General features: G+C 42.0%; 1 protein-coding gene across 6 annotated transcripts in view; it reads left to right on the top strand.

Moving 5' to 3' along the window:
* The window catches only part of CDH10 (cadherin 10), a 518,016-nt gene that overhangs the window by 412,084 nt on the left and 86,152 nt on the right, over nucleotides 1-19,780 (top strand). For 3 of the 6 annotated variants that reach the window (XM_033934920.1, XM_033934922.1, XM_033934921.1), the window contains one exon: nucleotides 12,890-13,077. In XM_033934920.1, coding sequence (XP_033790811.1) covers nucleotides 12,890-13,077 — 188 coding nt within the window. Of the gene's footprint in view, nucleotides 1-6,164; nucleotides 6,298-7,576; nucleotides 7,596-9,336; nucleotides 9,356-12,889; nucleotides 13,078-19,780 lie in introns of those variants that run through there. The other 3 variants (XM_033934924.1, XM_033934926.1, XM_033934925.1) reach the window with 3 other exon arrangements.

The following is a 19,780-nucleotide window of genomic DNA, read 5'->3' as shown; positions in this document are numbered from 1 at the left end:
TCCTCACGAGAGGCTCCTGAGAAAATTAAAGTGTCATGGGATAGATGGCAAAGTCCAGTTGTGGATTAGGAATTGGTTATCGGATAGAAAACAGAAGGTCATATTTCTCAATGGAGGAGAGTTAACAGTGGAGTGCCGCAGGGGCGGTACTGGGACCGGTGCTATTTAACTTATTTACACATGATCTAGAAACTGAAATGATGAGTGAGGTGATTAAATTTGCAGATGACACTAAACTGTTCAAAGTTGTTAAAAAGCATGTGGATTGTGAAAAATTGCAAGCAGACCTTAGGAAATTGGAAGACTGGGCATCCATATGGCAGATGAAATTTAATGTGGACAAATGCAAAGTGATGCATATTGGGAAGAATAACTTGAACCACAGTTACCGGATGCTAGAGTCCACCTTGGGGATTAGCGCTCAAGAAAAGGATCTGGATTATCATTATAGACAATACGCTAAAACCTTTCGCCCAATGTGCGGCAGCGGCCAAAAAAGCAAACAGGATCATAGAAATTACTTTAAAAAGGATATTAACAAGACTAAGAATGTTATAATGCCCATGTATCGCTCCATGGTGCGACTTCATCTGGAGTATTGCATTCAATTCTGGACTCCTTATCTCAAGAAAGATATAGTGGCACTAGAAAAGGTTCAAAGAAGAGCGGCCAAGATGGTAAAGGGGATGGAATTCCTCTTGTATGAGGAAAGGCTAAAATGGTTAGGGCTCTTCAGCTTAGAAAAGAGACGGCTGAAGGGGAGATATGATTGAAGTCTACAAAATCGTGAGCGTAGTAGAACAGTTACAAGTGGATCGATTTTACACTCCGTCAAAAATGACAAAGACTAGGTGACACTCAATTAAGTTATAGGGAAATAATAAGAACATAAGCAATGCCTCTGCTGGGTCAGACCAGAAGTCCATCATGCCCAGCAATCCGCTCACGCGGCGGCCCATCAGGTCCAGGACCTGTATATTAATCCTCTATCTATACCCTTCTATCCCCTTTTCCTTTAGGAAATTATCCAATCCCTTCTTGAACCTCAATACCGTACTCTGTCCTATCACATCCTCATACTTTTAAAACCAATAGGAGGAATTTTTTTTCACTCAAAGAATAGTTAAACTCTGGAATGCATTGCCAGAGGATGTGGTAAGAGCGGATAGCGTACCTGGTTTTAAGAAAGGTTTGGACAAGTTCCTGGAGAAAAAATTCATAGTCTGTTATTGAGAAAGACATGGGGGAAGCTACTGCTTGCCCTGTATTAGTATAGGTAGCTACTTCTTGAGTTTTGGCCAGGTACTAGTGACCTGGATTGGCCACCATGAAAATGGGCTACTGGGCTTGATGGACGACCATTGGTCTGACCCAGTAAGGCTATTCTTATGTTCTTATCATGTGCAAAATTTCTTTCTCTCTCCTCATGCACCATCTTTCCCTGTCCTCCACCCTATGTCCAATATGTCTCCTTCTCTTTCCTCCATGCATGTCTCCCTCTCCTCCACCATATGCAGGATTTTTCTCTCTCACCCCTTTCTACCTCTTTGTTGCATCTCCCTTCCTCTTCTCCAGCCCATGTGCAACAATTCTTCCTCTCTCCCCCCCCCCATGTGCAGTAGCTTTATATCCCTCTCTCCTATCCCCCTGTGCAGCACCTCCAGACCCAACTGACACCCCCACCACCATCACCATTAGATGTGACATTCCTTCAGGCCTCCAACGGCAGCAGCAGCGATAGCAGTGACCGACCAACCGACCTAGACTTAGTCATACAGCAAGTATAACCAAAACCTTTAACAGGTTATCTAGTCGGAACTTACACATTTTGACTTAGACCAAGTCAAAACAGGTTTCGAAAAGGGGCTGCTGAGCTCAGTGGCCCTGGCAACCTGCCCACCATATATAGTTCCCCTTCTACTAGATAATATATTAATAATACTTTTTCAGAAAGTTTTTGTCTGGAGAGGGGAGTTAGGCAAGGGTGTCCATTATCTCCTTTGATGTTTGATATTTTTCTGGAACCCTTGTTATTGGCTATTCAACAGGCAAAGGGAATACAGGGCATTCCTTATGCAGGTCGTGAAAACATAATCTCTGTGTATGCAGATGATATTTTGCTTCATTTGAAGAATCCTGAATCTACCATTCCACATTTGCTAGATCTGATTGACAGATTTGGGAAATTTTCAGGGTACAGAATAAATTGGAGTATATCAGAGGTACTTCCATTAAATGTACATTGCCCAAAAGGATTATTTGGCACGTTCCCTTTTCTTTGGAAAATATTTAGGTATTTGGATAAAAAGTACATTGGAAGAAACAATGAAAGTAAATGAAAAATTAAACATTCTAAGAAATTTTATAGCAGAAAATTCTGCCATCCTAGTGAGAAACAAAATGGTCTTACCTTTCAGTTTCTTGGCAGTGCTTGCATGTGAAGTGAGGTGCCCATGGTTTGACTTGATCTCCAACAAGCATGCCAAAATACTTGTATGCCTTGTAAGCATCACACTTCTTAGCAGATGCTTCTATGGAAGACTTTTTCCTTCTTGTCTTGATATTGGATGCATACATAGAAAAATGCAACTGCCGGATGTTTGCACCTTAGTAAAAGAGTCCCTAAGTTTATTCAGCTTGGAATCAATCTGGAGTGTTCTGAAAAAAAGGTAAATTTCAAAATATCAATGTCCTGTCACTAAAGCAAAGTTTGAGGGGAATGATAGCCATTTTCTATAGTTTGCTGACATAGATAATTAAGAAAGAACACTTATTACCCAGTAACAAAACAAACAAACAAAACTTATGTAGAGACCATCTAAGACTGATTTGGACGTCTTGAGGAATGCATCCAAAAATCGGGAAATGAAAATGTCCATTTTTCACACCACAAGACATCTATCTCCCCCCCTCCCCCCTAAAATTGGCTATCTAGACTTCTTGGCCCTTAGGACGTCCATGCTTTTCAACTGTTTTCAAAAAGAAAAGTTAAAACATCCAAAACCAAGCAATTTGAATGTAGGTGGGGCCACAATTTATACTACACTGGCCACACAGACACACCAGCAGAGCAGTGGAGCACCTTAGGAGGCACTGTTGTAAACCTCACATAAAGGGTACCAGGTGTTCACCTTACCAGAACCCCCTTATAATATATGGTGAGCCCACCAAAACTCTCCCAAAACCTTCAGTACCCACCTGCCTACCACCCCAATAATCTTTATGGTTGTAAGTGTCACCTATATGGTAGTATAGTAATTGTGGTCTATTATTGCTCATTGAATAATTCTAAATCACAAAAATGCAACATTTTCACTGATAAATCCAGAAAAAAAAAAGTTTGCTTTGGAACACGCCTTTTGCTACAGCTACCCCATATGTTTCAATTTTCTTTTTATCTTTCCCTTACTCTGCAGGGGAATGGAAAATAAAATAACCTATGAAGAAATCCCATTCTCCACCCTTTGGATTTTCTTATTTAGTTTTTTTGTGTTTTTAAAAATATGTTGTGCCCTTTATAGTTCATTTTTGGGGGTAGTACTTTGGTGTACTACAGCATGTACAAACACCATTATCATGTGGTATCTATCATATGCCCTGTAGAATGCTAGCTGCTAGTAAATAGCCCTCTATACAGGCTGTAGTCATTGGTTTTATCTTATTCAATTACACATTGCTTTGAGCAGGTCCTTTTTCTGGATTCCAGGAAGAAACCTATAAATTATTAAATAAAATGAAAACTAATTAAATAAAAATAGAAAAAAAAAGTCAAAAGTGAATAAAACGAAACCAAAATGTTGTGCCCACACACTATATTAACTTCTAATCAGCTGAACAGAACTGTTGCTAAATGCTTGTCTAACTTCTAGTCTTTCAATGTCTCAGTCTACTTTATTAGGAGTTATTTTAATGGATGTGGTATAAAGTGCTTTAGAGAAGTTAATTCTATAATTGCTTCTCATTCACCTGAGTTTTTTGTTTGTCTCTAAATACAAGAGGGATAGATAGAGATATATCCACTGTAATATGCTTCCCTGAAATGCTAAATTACTTTTACAAGAAGCAAAAGGCACTATAAAGAAGATCCAATACAGGCTGAGATCCAGTTCATAACAGAAGATTGATTGTATATACTCACAGTAAAAGGAACTAATGTGCTATTAAGTGCAATTCCTCCTTTTGGCTATATGGCAACCCACCAGAGAGACATGGGGTAGGAAACCTGGAGAGGGAGGGAGGTAGAATGAGAAGGGAAAAATAAAACATTGCAAGGAACTTGGTAGGTGGAAAAGAGAGGGAAACCTATATAGAAGAGTGGGGGGCAAGAGAGAGATTCTACATGGGGCAGGGAGAGAATGCACTACATGAAAGGAAATGAAGATGGGGTGGGTAAGGATGAGTAGGAACAGCAAAAGTTAGATTTATGATTCATCATGTTTCTATGGTGATAGCGAAAGCTAGAAGGATACTAGGGTGCATAGGGAGAGGTATGGCCAGTAGAAAAAGGAGGTATGGATGTCCTTGTATAAGAGTCTGGTGAAACTTCATTTAGAATATTGTGTACAATTCTGGAGACCGCACCTTCAAAAAAGATATAAAAAAGATGGAGTCGGCCCAGAGGAAGGCTACTAAAATGGTGCATGGTCTTCATCATGAGGCATATGGGGACAGACTTAAAGATCTCAATATGTATACTTTAGAGGAAAGGCAGGAGAGGGGAGATATGATAGACATTTAAATACGTACATGACATAAATATGTGTGAGTCGAGTCTCATTTGAAAGGAAGCTCTGGAATGAGAGGACATAGGATAAAGTTAAGAGATGATAGGCTCAGGAGTAATCTAAGGAAATACTTTTTTACAGAAAGGGTGGTAGATGCGTGGAACAGTGGTGGAGACAGAGGCTGTGTCTGACTTCAAGAAAGCCTGGGATAGGCACATGGGATCTCTTAGAGAGATGAAGAGATAATGGTTACTGCAGATGGGCAGACTGGTTGGGCCATTTGGCCTTTACCTGCCATCATGTTTCTGGTTGAAAGACAGAAAGTAACAGAGAGTGAGTTTAAATGGTCCTTATTCTCAATGAAGAAGTGTAAATAGCGGGATTCCCCAGGGGTCTGTGCTAGGACCACTGCTTTTGAACATATTTATCAATGATCTAGAGATGGGAATAACTAGTGAGATAACTAAATTTGCTGATAACACAAAGTTGTAGGTTCTGAGTTAGGTGTCACTGCTCAGGGAAATGATTTAGGTGTCATTGTTGATGATACCTTGAAACCCTCAGCTCAGTGTGCGGTGGCGGCTAAGAAAGCAAATAGAATGTTAGGAATTATCAGGAAATAAATGGAAAACAAAAATGAAAATGTTATAATGCCCTTGTATTGCTCTATGGTACAACCGCACCTCGAATACTGTGTGCAGTTTTGGTCACCCTATCTCAGAAAAGGTATAGCAGAATTAGAAAAGGAGAAGGGCAAATAAAAAGATAAAAGGTTTGGGACGACTTCCCTATGAAGAAAGGCTTGGAGAAGAGGCAGCTCATGGTTGATATGATAGAGGTCTATAAAATACTGAGTGGAGTGGAAAGGGTAGATGTGAATCACATATTCACTCTTTCTAAAAATACTAGGATTAGAGGACATGCGATGAAGCTACTAAGTAGTAGATTTAAAACAAACCAGAGAAAATACTTCTTCATACAATGTGTAATTAAACTTTGGAATTCATTGCTGGAGAATGTGATGAAATCACTTAGTTTCACAGGGTTTAAAAAAAGTTTGGATAGTTTCCTAAAAGAGAAGTCCATAGGCCATTATTGAGATGGCTTGGAGAAATCCACTGCTTATTCCTAGGATAAGCAGCATAAAATATGTTTTACTACTTGGTATCTAGCTGGGTACTTGGGACCTAGGTTGGCCACTGTTGGAAACAGGATACTGGGCTTGATGGACCTTCAGTCTGTCCCAGTATGGCAATTCTTATGTTGTTATGCTAACTGTTCCTATTGGAAGGGCAGTGGAACAATGGAACAGTGGAAGAGTGTGGAACAGTGGAAGAGTGTGGAAGCTTCAGAATAAGCTGCAAACAGAAGGCTTCCTTAATTATGTGCACCTGTGTGTGATTTTCAGAGAAGCTATTCTGAAACAAAGACTGCTTCCATGGAAAAGTGAAATCCTGAAGACTGTTCCTAATGGGAAGAGTAATGAGAGTAGATTGTGGATTCAGGGAGAGAGCAACAAATGTGGCAGGGTTCTGACAAGCTTGAAGCTTGATCAAGCTGCTGAATGCACCTGGTGAGCAAATACAGCATGTGAGCAAATGCATGGAGTGAGAGTGAGGAAATGACATGCTAGAGAGCCTTCTCTAATCAAGCACAGTGATTGTAGCTCAGTGTAGCTGCCAAAGAAGTTGGTTTAAAATAAGGAGGGGGGGGGGAATCGCCTTCTATGTGAAAGTGAAATTTTACTGCTGAAATCAAAGCAGTCAAGGAAAGTTGGTACAGACTACAGAATGGAGTAGGAGCTATTATAGGTGTCCTGAAACAAAGCCAGCTCTTTAATTCACAGCAGGCTAGAGAAGGAGTTAGACTCCAAGCTATGGAGAAAATAGAAGCTGTTGCCGCTGCAACTGGAGAAGTTGGAGGTCCTGTAGTGGAGTAACTGTTCAAAAGTCAGCATTTCAGAATATACTTGTGGGAGACCAGTTTGTGAAATGAAAAAGTGAGACTGCAGGATGAAAGTGTGGGACCAGGAATGGCAAGACACCTGGCTAACCTTGCAGCAATGTCCTATGAATTCAGAGGGCTACCAGCCTTGGGAATGGGCACAGTTAAGGACCAGGAAGAGGCCAAAGAGAGCGCCATGAAACAGCAATGAGGAGTGAATGGCAAAGAATCACCTGGGGTTGCCAAGGACACACCAAGTTTCAAGTTTATTGCATTTGATATACCGCCTACAAAATCCTAAGCGGTTTACATAAAAGAAAAACTTTTGTACAAAAGTTTTAAAATACTAAAAAACAGAATCAAAGGATGTACACTGATTAAAACATTAAAGGATGTCACTGGACACAAAAGGGAAAACAGAATGAGGATACATCATATCAAACAAAAGATTAGGGAAGGGGATAAAGCAAGAGGGTGGGTAAAATGTGAGGAAGAAGGTGAGAGAAGAAGAGAAACGTGAAAGCTAGTGAGGGAAATTCTAAGGCTGAAGAAGTTACATAGAAACAGCGGCAGAAAAGGGCTATAGCCCACCAAGTCTGCCCATTCCAAGTATCCCCCCCCTGAATTTACTCCCTTAAAGATCCCACAAGAGTATCCCATTTTTTTCTTAAAATCCGTCACGCTGCTGGCCTTTATCACCTGGAGTTCTTCAGACATTGAAAGAATCTTGAAAATAAAAAGGATTTTAGGCCTGATTTAAACTTGGAGGCACAGTGCTCTTGTCTTAAATTGATAGGGAGGGAATTCCACAGTGATGGTGCTACAACTGAAAAGATGGTATTACAGGTGGTGTCGTAAACTATTTGGCACATAGGGGGAATTGTGAGAAGAAACTGTTGGGTCGATTGAAGTATCCTTGAGGTTATGGTATTTAGTGTTAATAATCTATCAATGAAAGCTGGAAAGTGATCAGAATGTACCTTAAACATGAGAAACAATGTTTTAAATGTGATCCGCTGAGCTACTGGCAACCAATGTGCTTCTTAGGAGGGGTGTCATGTGATCAAATATTTTGGCCTTGAAATGATTTTAATCACCGTGTTTTGTATGATTTGAAGCCTTCTGATTTCCTTTTGTGTGATGCCATGGTAGAGTGAGTTACAGTAATCTAAATGAGAGATCACTAACGAATGAATAAGAATTGTAAGGGATTTGGTATCTAGAAGAGAATGTAAGATACAGATCATTTTAAGCTTGAAGAAGCACTTGCAAACTACTGAGCTGATCTGTTTGTCAAAGGAAAGTTTTTCATCTAGGATAACACCTAAAAGCTTTATGGTTGTGTCAAATTTAATTGGGGTTAATATGATACAAATAGGGATCTTCAGAGATTTGTTATTTCTTGCTGGTAATAAGAAGACTTTAGTCTTGTCAATATTTAGAGAGAGTATGTTTTCTGCAAGCCAGTCATGGATTATGTCAAGTTTTTGATTGATTTCCTGAAGCTCAATGATGTTCTGTGTTTGGATAGGGTGAAGAAGTTGAATATTGTCTGTGTAAGTGAAGATTGTAAAGCCAATTGATTGGGCTATAGTCAATTGTGGGGCCAGAAAAAGGTTGAACAACATGGGCGAAAGTACAGAACCCTGAGGAACTCCAAATTCTTGGATGTAAGGCTCAGAAACTGAATCCTGAAGATTCACCTAATAAGTACGTTCCGTGAAATAAGATTTAAACCAATCTAGTGCCATCCCTGAGATTCCCAATGATTGAAGTCTCTTTAGTAAAAAGATGTCAAATGCCGCTGTTAAATCTAGAGATACTAGTAGAACTGACTTCCTTTGGTCAAGAAAGTATTTGATAGCGATAACGAGGCCAAACAAAGGCATTTCCGTTGAGTGGTGGGGCCTAAACCCTTTTTGGTTAGGATGTAGTGCATTCATTTTTTCGAGGAAGGGAGACAGCTGGTTGAATACAATTTTTGCTGTAAGCTTGGCCAGACGATAGGAGTCTCCAAGAGGGAGCAAGCAAAGTGACAGTAGGGCAAGATTTTGCCAAAAGTCAATGGGCTTCAGGAGGTTAAGTGCCCTGACTAAGGCAGAAAGCCAGAAGCCAAACAAGTGGCCAGGAAGCAAAGCAAATGGATGCCTGGGCAAAGGAGTGAGTTGCAACCCAAGCCAAGAATCCACAAGAAGCAAAAGGGAACCTGTTAATGAACAACAAACAGAGGTTAAGTGCTTGTATAATGTGCAGCAAAAGAGGTTGAAGGAAGTCAACCACTATAGTCTAGAGGTGACAGAAGACTTGGATTGGTTGTCTGCCATGGTATCTCAATCAGGAGAAAAAACAGAACCCCTTGAAGATCATCCATTAAAGGTTTCGGACCCATCTTAGGATCTAGTTAGCAAGTTGGAGGAGGTCAACAGCTATATTGAGATGCTGGCAAATGAGTTGATGCAAGCTGCTAAGTATGTGGGTCAATTAAGGGAGAAAAAGAAGACCCTCCAGAGACAAATGGTAGAAGTTAAGGACCAGTTGCAAAGTCAAAATGGAAAAATGAGCGAGTATGAAGGCATGTTGCAGAACATAGAAATATAAAAAGCAGAGCTTTTGAACAGAAGACTGAGAAGATAAGGCAACTGAGTGCCAAATCTTTAAGGAGGAACTCTGCAGGGGCAAGCATGCAGGTAAGACTGAAGGATCTCCAAGCCTTGGAAACCCCTTAAGCTATAGAGAGGAGCAGCTAGACAAAGAGAGATAGTGAGCACAGTGCCAGAATGCAAGGCTGAGAGCCCAGCTGAAGGTCCAGGAAGTCTTGTATCTAAAATATGAGAGAGGACAGGAAATCACAGAGTTGAGCAACTATCTGAAGCAGAAAACTGAAGAGGTTACCTAGCTTCAGGAGCAGGTAACCAGTATGAAATCCTCCACTGAAATGCTGCAGAAGCGGCAGGAGGGCTGCTTGCTACAGAGGAAAAGATAAAGGAGCTCACCCGGGTTGCAGAGGAGAAATGGGAGAATACCTTTGTTAATGTCAGCCAGTCACATGAGCAGTACAGGTGACTGGAACTGCAGATGGAAAAGCTATGCTGGAAGGAAGCCCAGCTTAAAGGAGAATATTGTATACTGGTGAAGGAAAAAGTCAGTTAGGCGAGAGTGAAGGAAGAAGTAATCTGCAGGGTGCAGGAACTGTAAGGACAGTTGGAGAAGAGTGTTCCAACTGTCCAATGCAAAGAAATGGAGAAAAGGCTGACTGAGGAAGTATATAAGAAAGTTAAGGAGCTGACAGCCATGGAAAAAGAGCCAATTAGGACCTTTGCCTCTCCCCCCCCCCCCCCCAATGCATGCTGGTGGTAAAAGGAGGCAGTTTCGAGGATGGAGGGTTCTCAAGGTGGGGAGGGGTTGATCCCCCCCCAAAAAAACCCAGCCCATTAGACCACAGGATTTTGTGGGAGGGGATGGGGTGATCAGAAGGAGGGGGCACTTGGTGTTAGGGAATGTCAGGGGGGTCATGGTTTTGGTAGCGGGGAGGGAGCATGCAACAGGGATGTGTGGAAGTCTGCCCTGGGCTCTCCCTATTAGAGAATGACATGGGGACAAATTTTTCCCTGTCCCCGCGGGAACTAATTTTCCCGTCCCCACAAGTTCTTTTTCTGTCCCTGCCCCGTTCCTGAAAGCTCTGTCCTCATCTGTGCAAGCCTCAAACACTTTAAAATCATAAGCATCTGAGGCTTGTGCGGTTAAGGCAGAGCTTACAGGAATGGGGCAGGGACAATGACAAAACTCGCGGAGACAGGATGGTGAAATTGAGTTCCTGCAGGGACGGTGTGTCATTCTCTACTCCCTACCCTCGCTATGCCACTGCAAACAGCTTACTGATCTGCACAAGCAACAGTGTTACGTCAACAGTATATAAGGAAGTGCAGCTGTGGTATGGTGTGGTATGGTGAAGCCTAAACAGAAAATGAAAATTTGTGTGATGTTAATCCTCAAGTGAATGTAAACCAAAACCCAAGGGAATTTATATCCGGGCAACACCGCAAACAACTTCAACTAGAGATATGGGAAAGGGAAAGGGAAAGGGGGCACATACATGGAGGGGAGCAATGGGAGAGGTGGGGAGGTGGAGGGCAGAGAGAGGAGAGGTGCCAGCTTCAGGAATGATGTCACTAAATTATTTAACAGTATATAAAGAAGTGCAGATGTGGTGAAGTGTGGTGTGGTGTGGTGTGGTGTGGGGAAGCCTAAACAGAAAGTGAAAACTGAAAATTTGTGGGATGCTAATTCTCAAGTGAATGTTCCTCAAGGGAATTTATATCCAGGCAACAATGGGTGATCAGCTAGTACAAGAATAAAGGAGGGAAGGTTTTTCTGACTGATAATGGTTTTACCCCCACTTCCCCCCCCCCCGAATGCAAATTATTGTCTGATAAACAATAGCATTGGGTTAAAATTCTTTAGACTTTGCCTTCCCTGTCATACAATTATAGTGCAAGTAGTAAGGTGAAAGGTGAAAATGTCTTATTGGACTTACAATTGTACTGGTGAAGACAATCAATTAGTGCATAAGTGCAAGGGTACGTAAACATAGGCAGAATATGAATGGATCATAAGCATGTCTCTGAGATAAACTCATAACTTATACTCATAGAATAGTATGCATGCACTTCAGGACACACTTAGGTGCCAAATATTACAATTGCCATTGCCACATGGTATAACTGTAAGTGCCTAACATTAGATTCAACAAAGCCAATTTACACTAGTATCTATAACAGCAATTTGGTGCCAAAATGCCATAATAGAATTAGTGCTATGCACATAGTGTTGGGGGCGCTTAAATCTTAGCACCAATTTATAGAATTATGAAGGGCCACTTTTCTTGACACTTTTTATTTCAATGATATGAAATAAAATGTAAAGTGTCAAGAAAAGTGTGGAATAACTTGTAAGTTTCATGGCTTCACATCATTCTCTTCTTGGCTGGGCAGAGAACTTTTCAGTGGCCCCTCGTATTGTGATGTCATAATGCCTCATTCCACCAATACCTAAAGAGTCAACCTCAGCAGTGATGTCACAATGGCTTGGCTTCCCTATACTTGTGCCCATTTACTAGAAGAATTTGCCTCACTAAAACGAAAAGTGTCAAGAGAAGTGTGTAATAACTTGTAAGTTTCATGACTGCACATCATTCTCTTCTTGGATGGGCTGAAAACTTTTTAGCGGCCACTTGTACCACTATAGTCATCCAGACTTCTGGAGTTGTTACAACATATTCAGACAAAAAAAATCCAGAATAGCTTGCACAAGCACAGGGAGCTAAGTTCTAAGAAATAGAGAAGCTTTATTTTTATCCAGAAAAAATATTTCCCACTTAACGCCATAAACTGCAGGCTGATAAACCCCACCTGTGTATTCCGAGGCACAAAATTAAAGGTTACAGAATCAATCATTCAATCAATACACCGATATAGAAACATAGAAACATAGAAATAGACGGCAGATAAGGGCCCACGGCCCATCTAGTCTGCCCACCTTAATGTCCCTCCCCTACCTTTGCCCTGTGAATAGATCCCATGTGCCGATCCCATTTGGCCTTAAAATCAGGCACGCTGCTGGCCTCAATCACCTGTAGTGGAAGACTATTCCAACGATCAACCACTCTTTCAGTGAAAAAGAATTTCCTGGTGTCACCTCGTAGTTTCCCGCCCCTGATTTTCAACGGATGCCCTCTTGTTGTCGTGGGACCCTTGAAAAAGAAGATATCTTCCTCCGCCTCGATGCGGCCCGTAAGATACTTGAACGTCTCAATCATGTCTCCCCTCTCTCTGCGCTCCTCGAGCGAGTATAGCTGTAATTTGTCAAGCCGTTTTTCGTATGGTAGATCCTTGAGTCCCGAGACCATCCGGGTGGCCATTCTTTGCACCGATTCCAGTCTCAGCACATCCTTGCGATAATGCGGCCTCCAGAATTGCACACAGTATTCCAGGTGGGGCCTCACCATGGATCTATGACACAATAGCTTTTATTAGATTTAATTAATACATTTTTAGAATTGTGTTCTAGAATGAACACCTTCCTCTGAATGGGCAAAAATGACATAAACTATAAAAAAGCTTTTCAATGATGGTCTCAAGGTGGAACAGTGGTAGTAGGGGTTGAGGGCATTATAGATCCTTGAAAGTCACTGATCCATTTTCTAAGCAGATTATCTTTTACAGATACGTATCACCTCGGAATTCCAGAATCGTCACCGATTGGCTCCTCAGTTGGACACATTAAAGCATCTGATGCAGATAATGGGAAAAATGCAGAAGTTGAATACAGGATCACGGATGGAAATGAAATGGATATGTTTGAGATTGTGACAGACAGAAGCACGCAGCAAGGGGTCATAACTGCAAGGAAGGTATGAAGAAGATCTGAGTTATACAGATAGAGAATTTATAGACCACAACTTGGTAGCTTATCTAATTCAATTTTGTAAGTCAGAATTACATAAAATGCATGTGGTATAAATTAGAGAATGACACGGGGAAAAAATCTGTCCCCGTCACCGCCCCGTCACCGGCCCACCATCCTCTGCACCGCCCCGTCACCGCCGATCCCTTCACCGCCCCGTCACCGTCACCGCCATCCCTTTCACCGCCCCGTCACCGCCACTGCCATCCCATTCACCGCCCCGTCACCGTCCCCGCTGCATCCATATAAGCCTTTTTCCTTTCACTCCCTCCTTCCAATTTGAGCCGGGAACACTAGCGATCGCACGGTCCCCGCGGCCACTACCTGCCTGCCCGGTCGATCCTGGTGTTTGGCCGGCTCTCTCCCTTCTCCTCACCTTGGTTTGTGGGTTTTCTTTTTCGGCAACCTGCGCGCTTTCCCAGGGAGCCGCACACGCGCGGCTGCTCAGTGTTCGATCTTCTGCTCTGCTGCAACTTCCTGTTTCCGGTTGCGTCAGAGCAGAAGATCGAGGCTGAGCAGCGGCAGGTGTGCGCGGCTCTCTGGTAGCATGCGGGTCGCTGAGGAGGAGGATCTGCGGACTGGGGTGAGGAGAGGGGAGAGAGCTGGCTGGACACTGGAATCGATTGGGCGGGCGGGTGTGAGCTGCGGGGACCGCGCGATCCTTCATGCCTCACTGCGGGGGACAAGACCATTCACCGCCCCGCGGGCGGTGAATGGCCTTGTCCCCGTCGCCGCAGCGACTGCTAGTTTTCTTCCCCGTTTTCGGCGGGTGACCCGCGGCTAAAATGCGGTGGCCGCGGGTAAACCGCCACCGTGTCATTCTCTAGTATAAATCACTAGGAATGAATATTTTCATATTGTGGGATTTCATCTTATCTTAACAAGCACTTTTTCATTTAAAGCACACTAAGGGGGAAAATTACCAAGCTGCAATAGGGACTTAAGTCATGGTAATTGCCCCTTAATGCAACTTAAAGACCTCTAATGCAGGTTGTCATGTCCTAATGCAGTGATATTTAGGTCACTATGAATTACTTAGAATGATATGCAAAACCTACAAATGCTTGTAAAGCAGCTCGTTACTATATAAAAACCCATAACACAACTTGCAGTGTGCACAGTAGGTCATGAAATCATGGTAAAACAACCCCACCTACATGTATGACCTAAAACTACTACTACTACTACTACTATTAATTATTTCTATACTGCTACCAGACGCACACAGCGCTGTACAGAGTCACAAAGAAGAAGAAAACAGTCCCTGATCGAAAGAGCTTACAATCTAAACAGGCAAGACAGACAAACAAGATTCAGTTAAGGGGAACGGTTAATCGGCTGGCTGGGTTGGAGGCAGAGGAGTAGGGTTATGGATTGAAGGCTATATCAAAAAGGTGGGTTTTCAGTCTGCTTTTAAACACAGTAAGGGAAGGGGATTGACAGACAAACTCGGGTAATTTATTCCAGGCATAGGGGGCAGCTAGATGAAAGGAACGAAGCAGCTGCATTAAATGCACCGAAGCCCATTCAATTCCTATGGGCTTCAGTGCATTTACTGCACTGGCTCATGCTATTCAGCTTGATAAGAGGCCCTTTATATTTTCAAAAATGGCTGAAAAAGATTGATGTACTGAGGACAAACACATCTAGGAAATGACCATTGGGGGGAGGCAAAAAAATAGTTGGCCATTTGGAAAATGGTAATTTTCTCTACTGAATTTTGGGATGTTTTTCCAAAATGTTCAAAATTGACATCATATTGAAAATGCCCCTCCACATCACATACACACCTATGCAAACAATTCAACTCTATTTATAGACTCCTCAAGAGGCAGTATCTCATAATTTAAACCTGATCAGACAAAAGTCTGCTATAAGACAAATATCAGATCCTGCACAATGTTCTTAAATCCTATTTGATATTACATTAACATAATTTTAGGTTGTTGTGATGTAATCTCAGTAAGGCCAACTGCAAAACACTGTGAACAGACACACTCAGAACCTGATCATATCCTAACAGCACTAACTTCTAGGAATTAAAAAAGAACAAACCTATTTGTGAAAAGGCAGCACTGTAAATATTATCCAGGCCCTAAAACACCAATACTCTATCTAGTGTAAAGAGACACAAATAAATGGACTGCAACAAGATCTCTACACAAGCTCTACATTCTAGCAGGATAACGCATCTTGGTCATAAGCACAAAGCACAGACCCTCAACAAATATGAAACAAGACACCGCAGATATGAAAGCAAAAAACTAATCTGGAATCTTCAAGAAGTCAGATTCTGCATATAAACCAAACAAGAACATAGAAACTGAAATGCAAGATATCCTAGATATATATTTCCAAAAATAAAAAAATATTTTTTCTTCTTTCTTTATATAGACATATCAAAATAAAAGTGTTTAAGGAGGGGGAAAAAAGACCTCAGCGGGTCCCATCACATTGTCTTCATAAGAACATCCCTACTGGGTCAGACCAATGGTCCATCCAGCCCAATAGCCCATCCTCACGGTGGCCAAACCAGGTCACCAGCACATGGCAAAAAACCCAAATAGTAGTCATTAAGAGTGCTGATACCTTTGATCCCCATTATAATAATTGGTCCTTTTATCCAGCCTCTGCCCCCGTGCCCCCATCTACCTCCATTTCCAGCCTCTGGACTTCTCATTGTCTTCATGCTCGCTTTTCCTGCCTGTGTCCTCAGCCACCCTTTTGCATCATCTACCCTCTCTGTATCCCTATCTCCCTCCTTTCCAGCACCTTTCCACTCTGTGTCCCCCATCTCCCCCTTTTCTAGCATTGCCTCTCTGTGTTCTACTGTCCCTATCTTCTCAGTGTCCACCACTGAGTGGCTGTTCTTATCCCAATGATTACCCCTGCCTAGCATCTCTTCTCTCTATCATTGGAAGCCAATTTTGGCTTCTCCTTTCTCCCTTCCCTTCTTTCTGCACTGCCCTGCCCACCCATCCTCATGTCACTCCACTGCTACATCTCTCTCTTCCCAGCTTGTCCCCACCCCTAAGCAGTCTGGCATTTCTTCCCTTCTTTTCCCCTCCTCTAATCTAGTATCTATCTTTTTCTTTTCTCTCTCACACCCCAGCGCATCCTGAATCTCTCCTTCTCCCTTCCACTTGCTCTTTCTGTACCCCAGCCCTTCATACTTCTCTAGTAGTAGCAATTGAAACAGGAAGGCTTCTTCTGGTACCGGGGCTTGTTGGGCATGTACGACCTATGCAGAAAAAAAAGAAAGTTGTATCAGAGTTGCTGGTGCATGCTTGAGAAGAGGCCCCAAATGCCAGCAGAACACTGCCTATCTCAATCACCACTGATGGAAAAGTACGGAGGACTGGGAGTGGGAGGAGAGCAGGCAGATGTGACAGGGAGAGATGCAGGTCTTTAGTAAAAGTGGCCCTGCAGCCACGGCACACACAGCATGATGGCCTGTCACTGGGGTGGCAAACATAAGGGGGGGGCAACTAAAATTTCAGGGGTGGATTTGCCTCCCTGTGCTTCCCCATAGCGATGCCTAAATTTAGGCACTTCAATGCCATGACTTAGCATCAGTTTTATAATGACATCTTTAGATTCCTGGAGTAAATTTTAATTGGTACATCTATGTCAGTGACAGATGTATGCTGATGTACCTAACTGAATTAAATGAAACACAATTTATAGTATTCTATAAACTAGGCACATATTTGGGAGACACACCCATGGCTCATCCATACTCTGCCCACACATATGCCCGTTTGCAGGAGGTGCTATGGCACTTAGGTACTATCTGCCTGTCAATCAATAGTCTCTGATGTACCTATTATAAGTGGTGCATATTTCTGGTTGTCAGCTTATAAAATGCCCTGATTTACCAATATCCTATAATGTTTAATCTATATTTTTTATGAAAAGAATTTCAAACAGTATAGAACCCCAATAAAGAGAGGTAAACAATCAGATCTGTTAAAGAACCAATCCCTCTTGAAACTATGTGAGAACTTTTTTTTAGAATATTTTTTGAAATTTTTGGAGGAGATACTCACATGTGACAAAGCTCTAAGGGGCTCATAATCAAAAGAGAAAAACGTCCAAAAACCATCCTAAGTTGGCACTTGGACAATCATAAGTCAAAAACGTCCAAGTGCCAATAATAAAACCAGGTTTTCGACATATTTAAAAATGACCTAGGCCTTCACAGTGCTGTTGAACGACCATAGCTAAATGGGGCATTTCAGGAGGAGTGTCAAGGGCGGGATTTGGGTGGGACATGGGTCGGCTTAGACTTAGTTGTACTGCATGTATAACCAAAAGTTATACAGCACAGCATAAACAGAACTTGGTCTAAGTCACAAAAAAACCACCTAAAGTCACCTGATAAGCACTGCAGACATAAACTACAGACCCCCACATACTACCCCAGTGATCACCAACCCCCCCCCCAACCTCATATAAATCGTAATCACACCTTTAAAATTCAGCTTCCAGACAGTCATCACCTGGCAGCCTGGCATAGGAAAGCCTAGTCGACCTGCATAGGGGCAGCCTAAGTCGTCTTGGGGGTGACCCATGCCCATAAGCCACTGTAATCACTGCACTGCTGGTTAAACATGTGCACTCCCCTAAAAAAACCAAACCCTTTTGTACTGCCCTATAAGTGGCTTCTGCAGCCATAAGGGCTATTGGGGTGGTAAATAGGTGGGTCTAGGGGATTTTGAAGGTGGTTTGGGGGGCTCACTATTATCTATAAGGGAGCTGTAGTTATATGAAGACATGGCACCCTTTTTGTGAAGTTCACAGCAGTGCCCTATAAGGTACCGCAACTATTTAGGTGCCATTTCTGGTTGTCCAGTCCATCACTTTGTAGACCCCGCCCATGTCCAAAAGGTCTGTTTCTAGGCATTTTTGCCTTGGATGAAAAGTTGGACGAAAATGTGGTATAAAGATGGACGATTTAGCAACTTGGACGATCAGATCAGCAGGACGTATAGTTAGACAATTTTTGAAATGGAAAATAATTTGGACATATTTTTTGAAAATGTGTCCTAAACTGTTTTTTACTTTGAATGACTTGCGACTTGGATGAAACGGACTTAGACGTTCCTTTCAATTATGTCCCTCCACGGCTATGGCAATATTTTTGGAAACTGCCCATATCAAAACAGACCATCAAAGGTGTGTGCACACATCATGTAAACCCTCCTTTTTAAAATGTGCAGTGTATTAAACAAAAAAGTGATAAATACTGATATTCATAAATGTCTTCCAATTTAGACAAATATCTTTGAATTAAAAAGCCTCTCTTAAATCCATATAATGAAAAATAAAGCCACTCTATATATTCCATGTCGTCTACTTCTACTACAACTACTACTACTACTACTACTACTACTATTTATCATTTCTATAGCACTGAAAGGCATATGCAGTGCAGTACATTTAACATGTAATAGACGGTCCCTGCTCAGATGAGCTTACAATCTAATTAGGACGGACAAACAGAATAGATGGGGCAGATAGGAGTTGGGGAGTTTCCTGCAGAGAAATGATAAGATGGACATAGTCATCTTATGGTGATGGGGAGTTAGGAGTTGAAAGCAGCCTCAAAAATATGGACTTTTAGCTTGGATTTGAATATTGCTAGTGATGGAGCTTAATGTATTGACTCAGGCAGTCTGTTCCAGGCATACAGTGCAGCACGATAGAAGGGACGGAGTCTGGAGTTGGCAGTGAAGGAGAAGGGTACAGATAAGAGGGACATACTAACCACAATTAAATAAAACCATAGAACTTATCTGGTTCAAAAATGATGCCATCTTTCCTCAGGGACACCAGTGTTTTCTACTGTTCGTACAAAGTCTTCTGCCAACATAAAGAGGCTCATTCAAATGGTACTAAGTAGCTTGCAGCATGGTATTCATACCCTCATTCCTGAAGGCAATAAAAGGATCACTTAGCGTAATGACATCAGAGAAACCTACATAATGACATGAAGTCTATCAACGTTCAGGCCAAATGAACTCACATAATTGTAAACCATTCAATATAATCATTCAGACTCTGTGGAGCTACAGATTGCAATTCAAAAATCCAATATTGTTTCTTAAAGGCCAGATTCTACAAACAGCACCGTTATCAGTGACCACCTTTAAAATGGCCGCCAATTGCATGTCACTCACGCAATGGCGCCGTTTGTAGAATTGTAGCTACCTCAAACATAGGTACTGGAAATGTAGGCCATGGTTTTCAAAGCCTATGTTTCTGGTGCCTATGTTTGATGTGAACCACGTCTACAGAGGTACCTAAGGATTTATAAGGTTGTTTCCGGCATAATACAAGCCTACTTTGACTTTAGGCATTCTAAGGCACCCCTGTAAATGTGATCTAGGCACTGGTTTTGTAGGCACCTACATTTTTGTTTTTAAATGATTTTTGAACAGTTTTTAAATGGCTTTGCCACTTAAGTTAGCGTACCGTGCCTAACTTAAGCTATTGTTTATAGAGTGTGGGCCTAAGTGTTAAACAGGAGATCCTGTCTCCTGATATGTAACCATAACCTGCTTAACTGCAAACCAATTTGTGTTAATACTGCATAAAATGTGCCACCGTTGGAGCTATAATGGTATTTAAATGACTCCAGTGTTCAT

The sequence above is a fragment of the Geotrypetes seraphini genome, chromosome 2 (genome assembly GCF_902459505.1).
Source record: "Geotrypetes seraphini chromosome 2, aGeoSer1.1, whole genome shotgun sequence".
NCBI lineage: Eukaryota > Metazoa > Chordata > Amphibia > Gymnophiona > Dermophiidae > Geotrypetes > Geotrypetes seraphini.
This window is presented reverse-complemented; position numbering and strand designations above follow the sequence as displayed.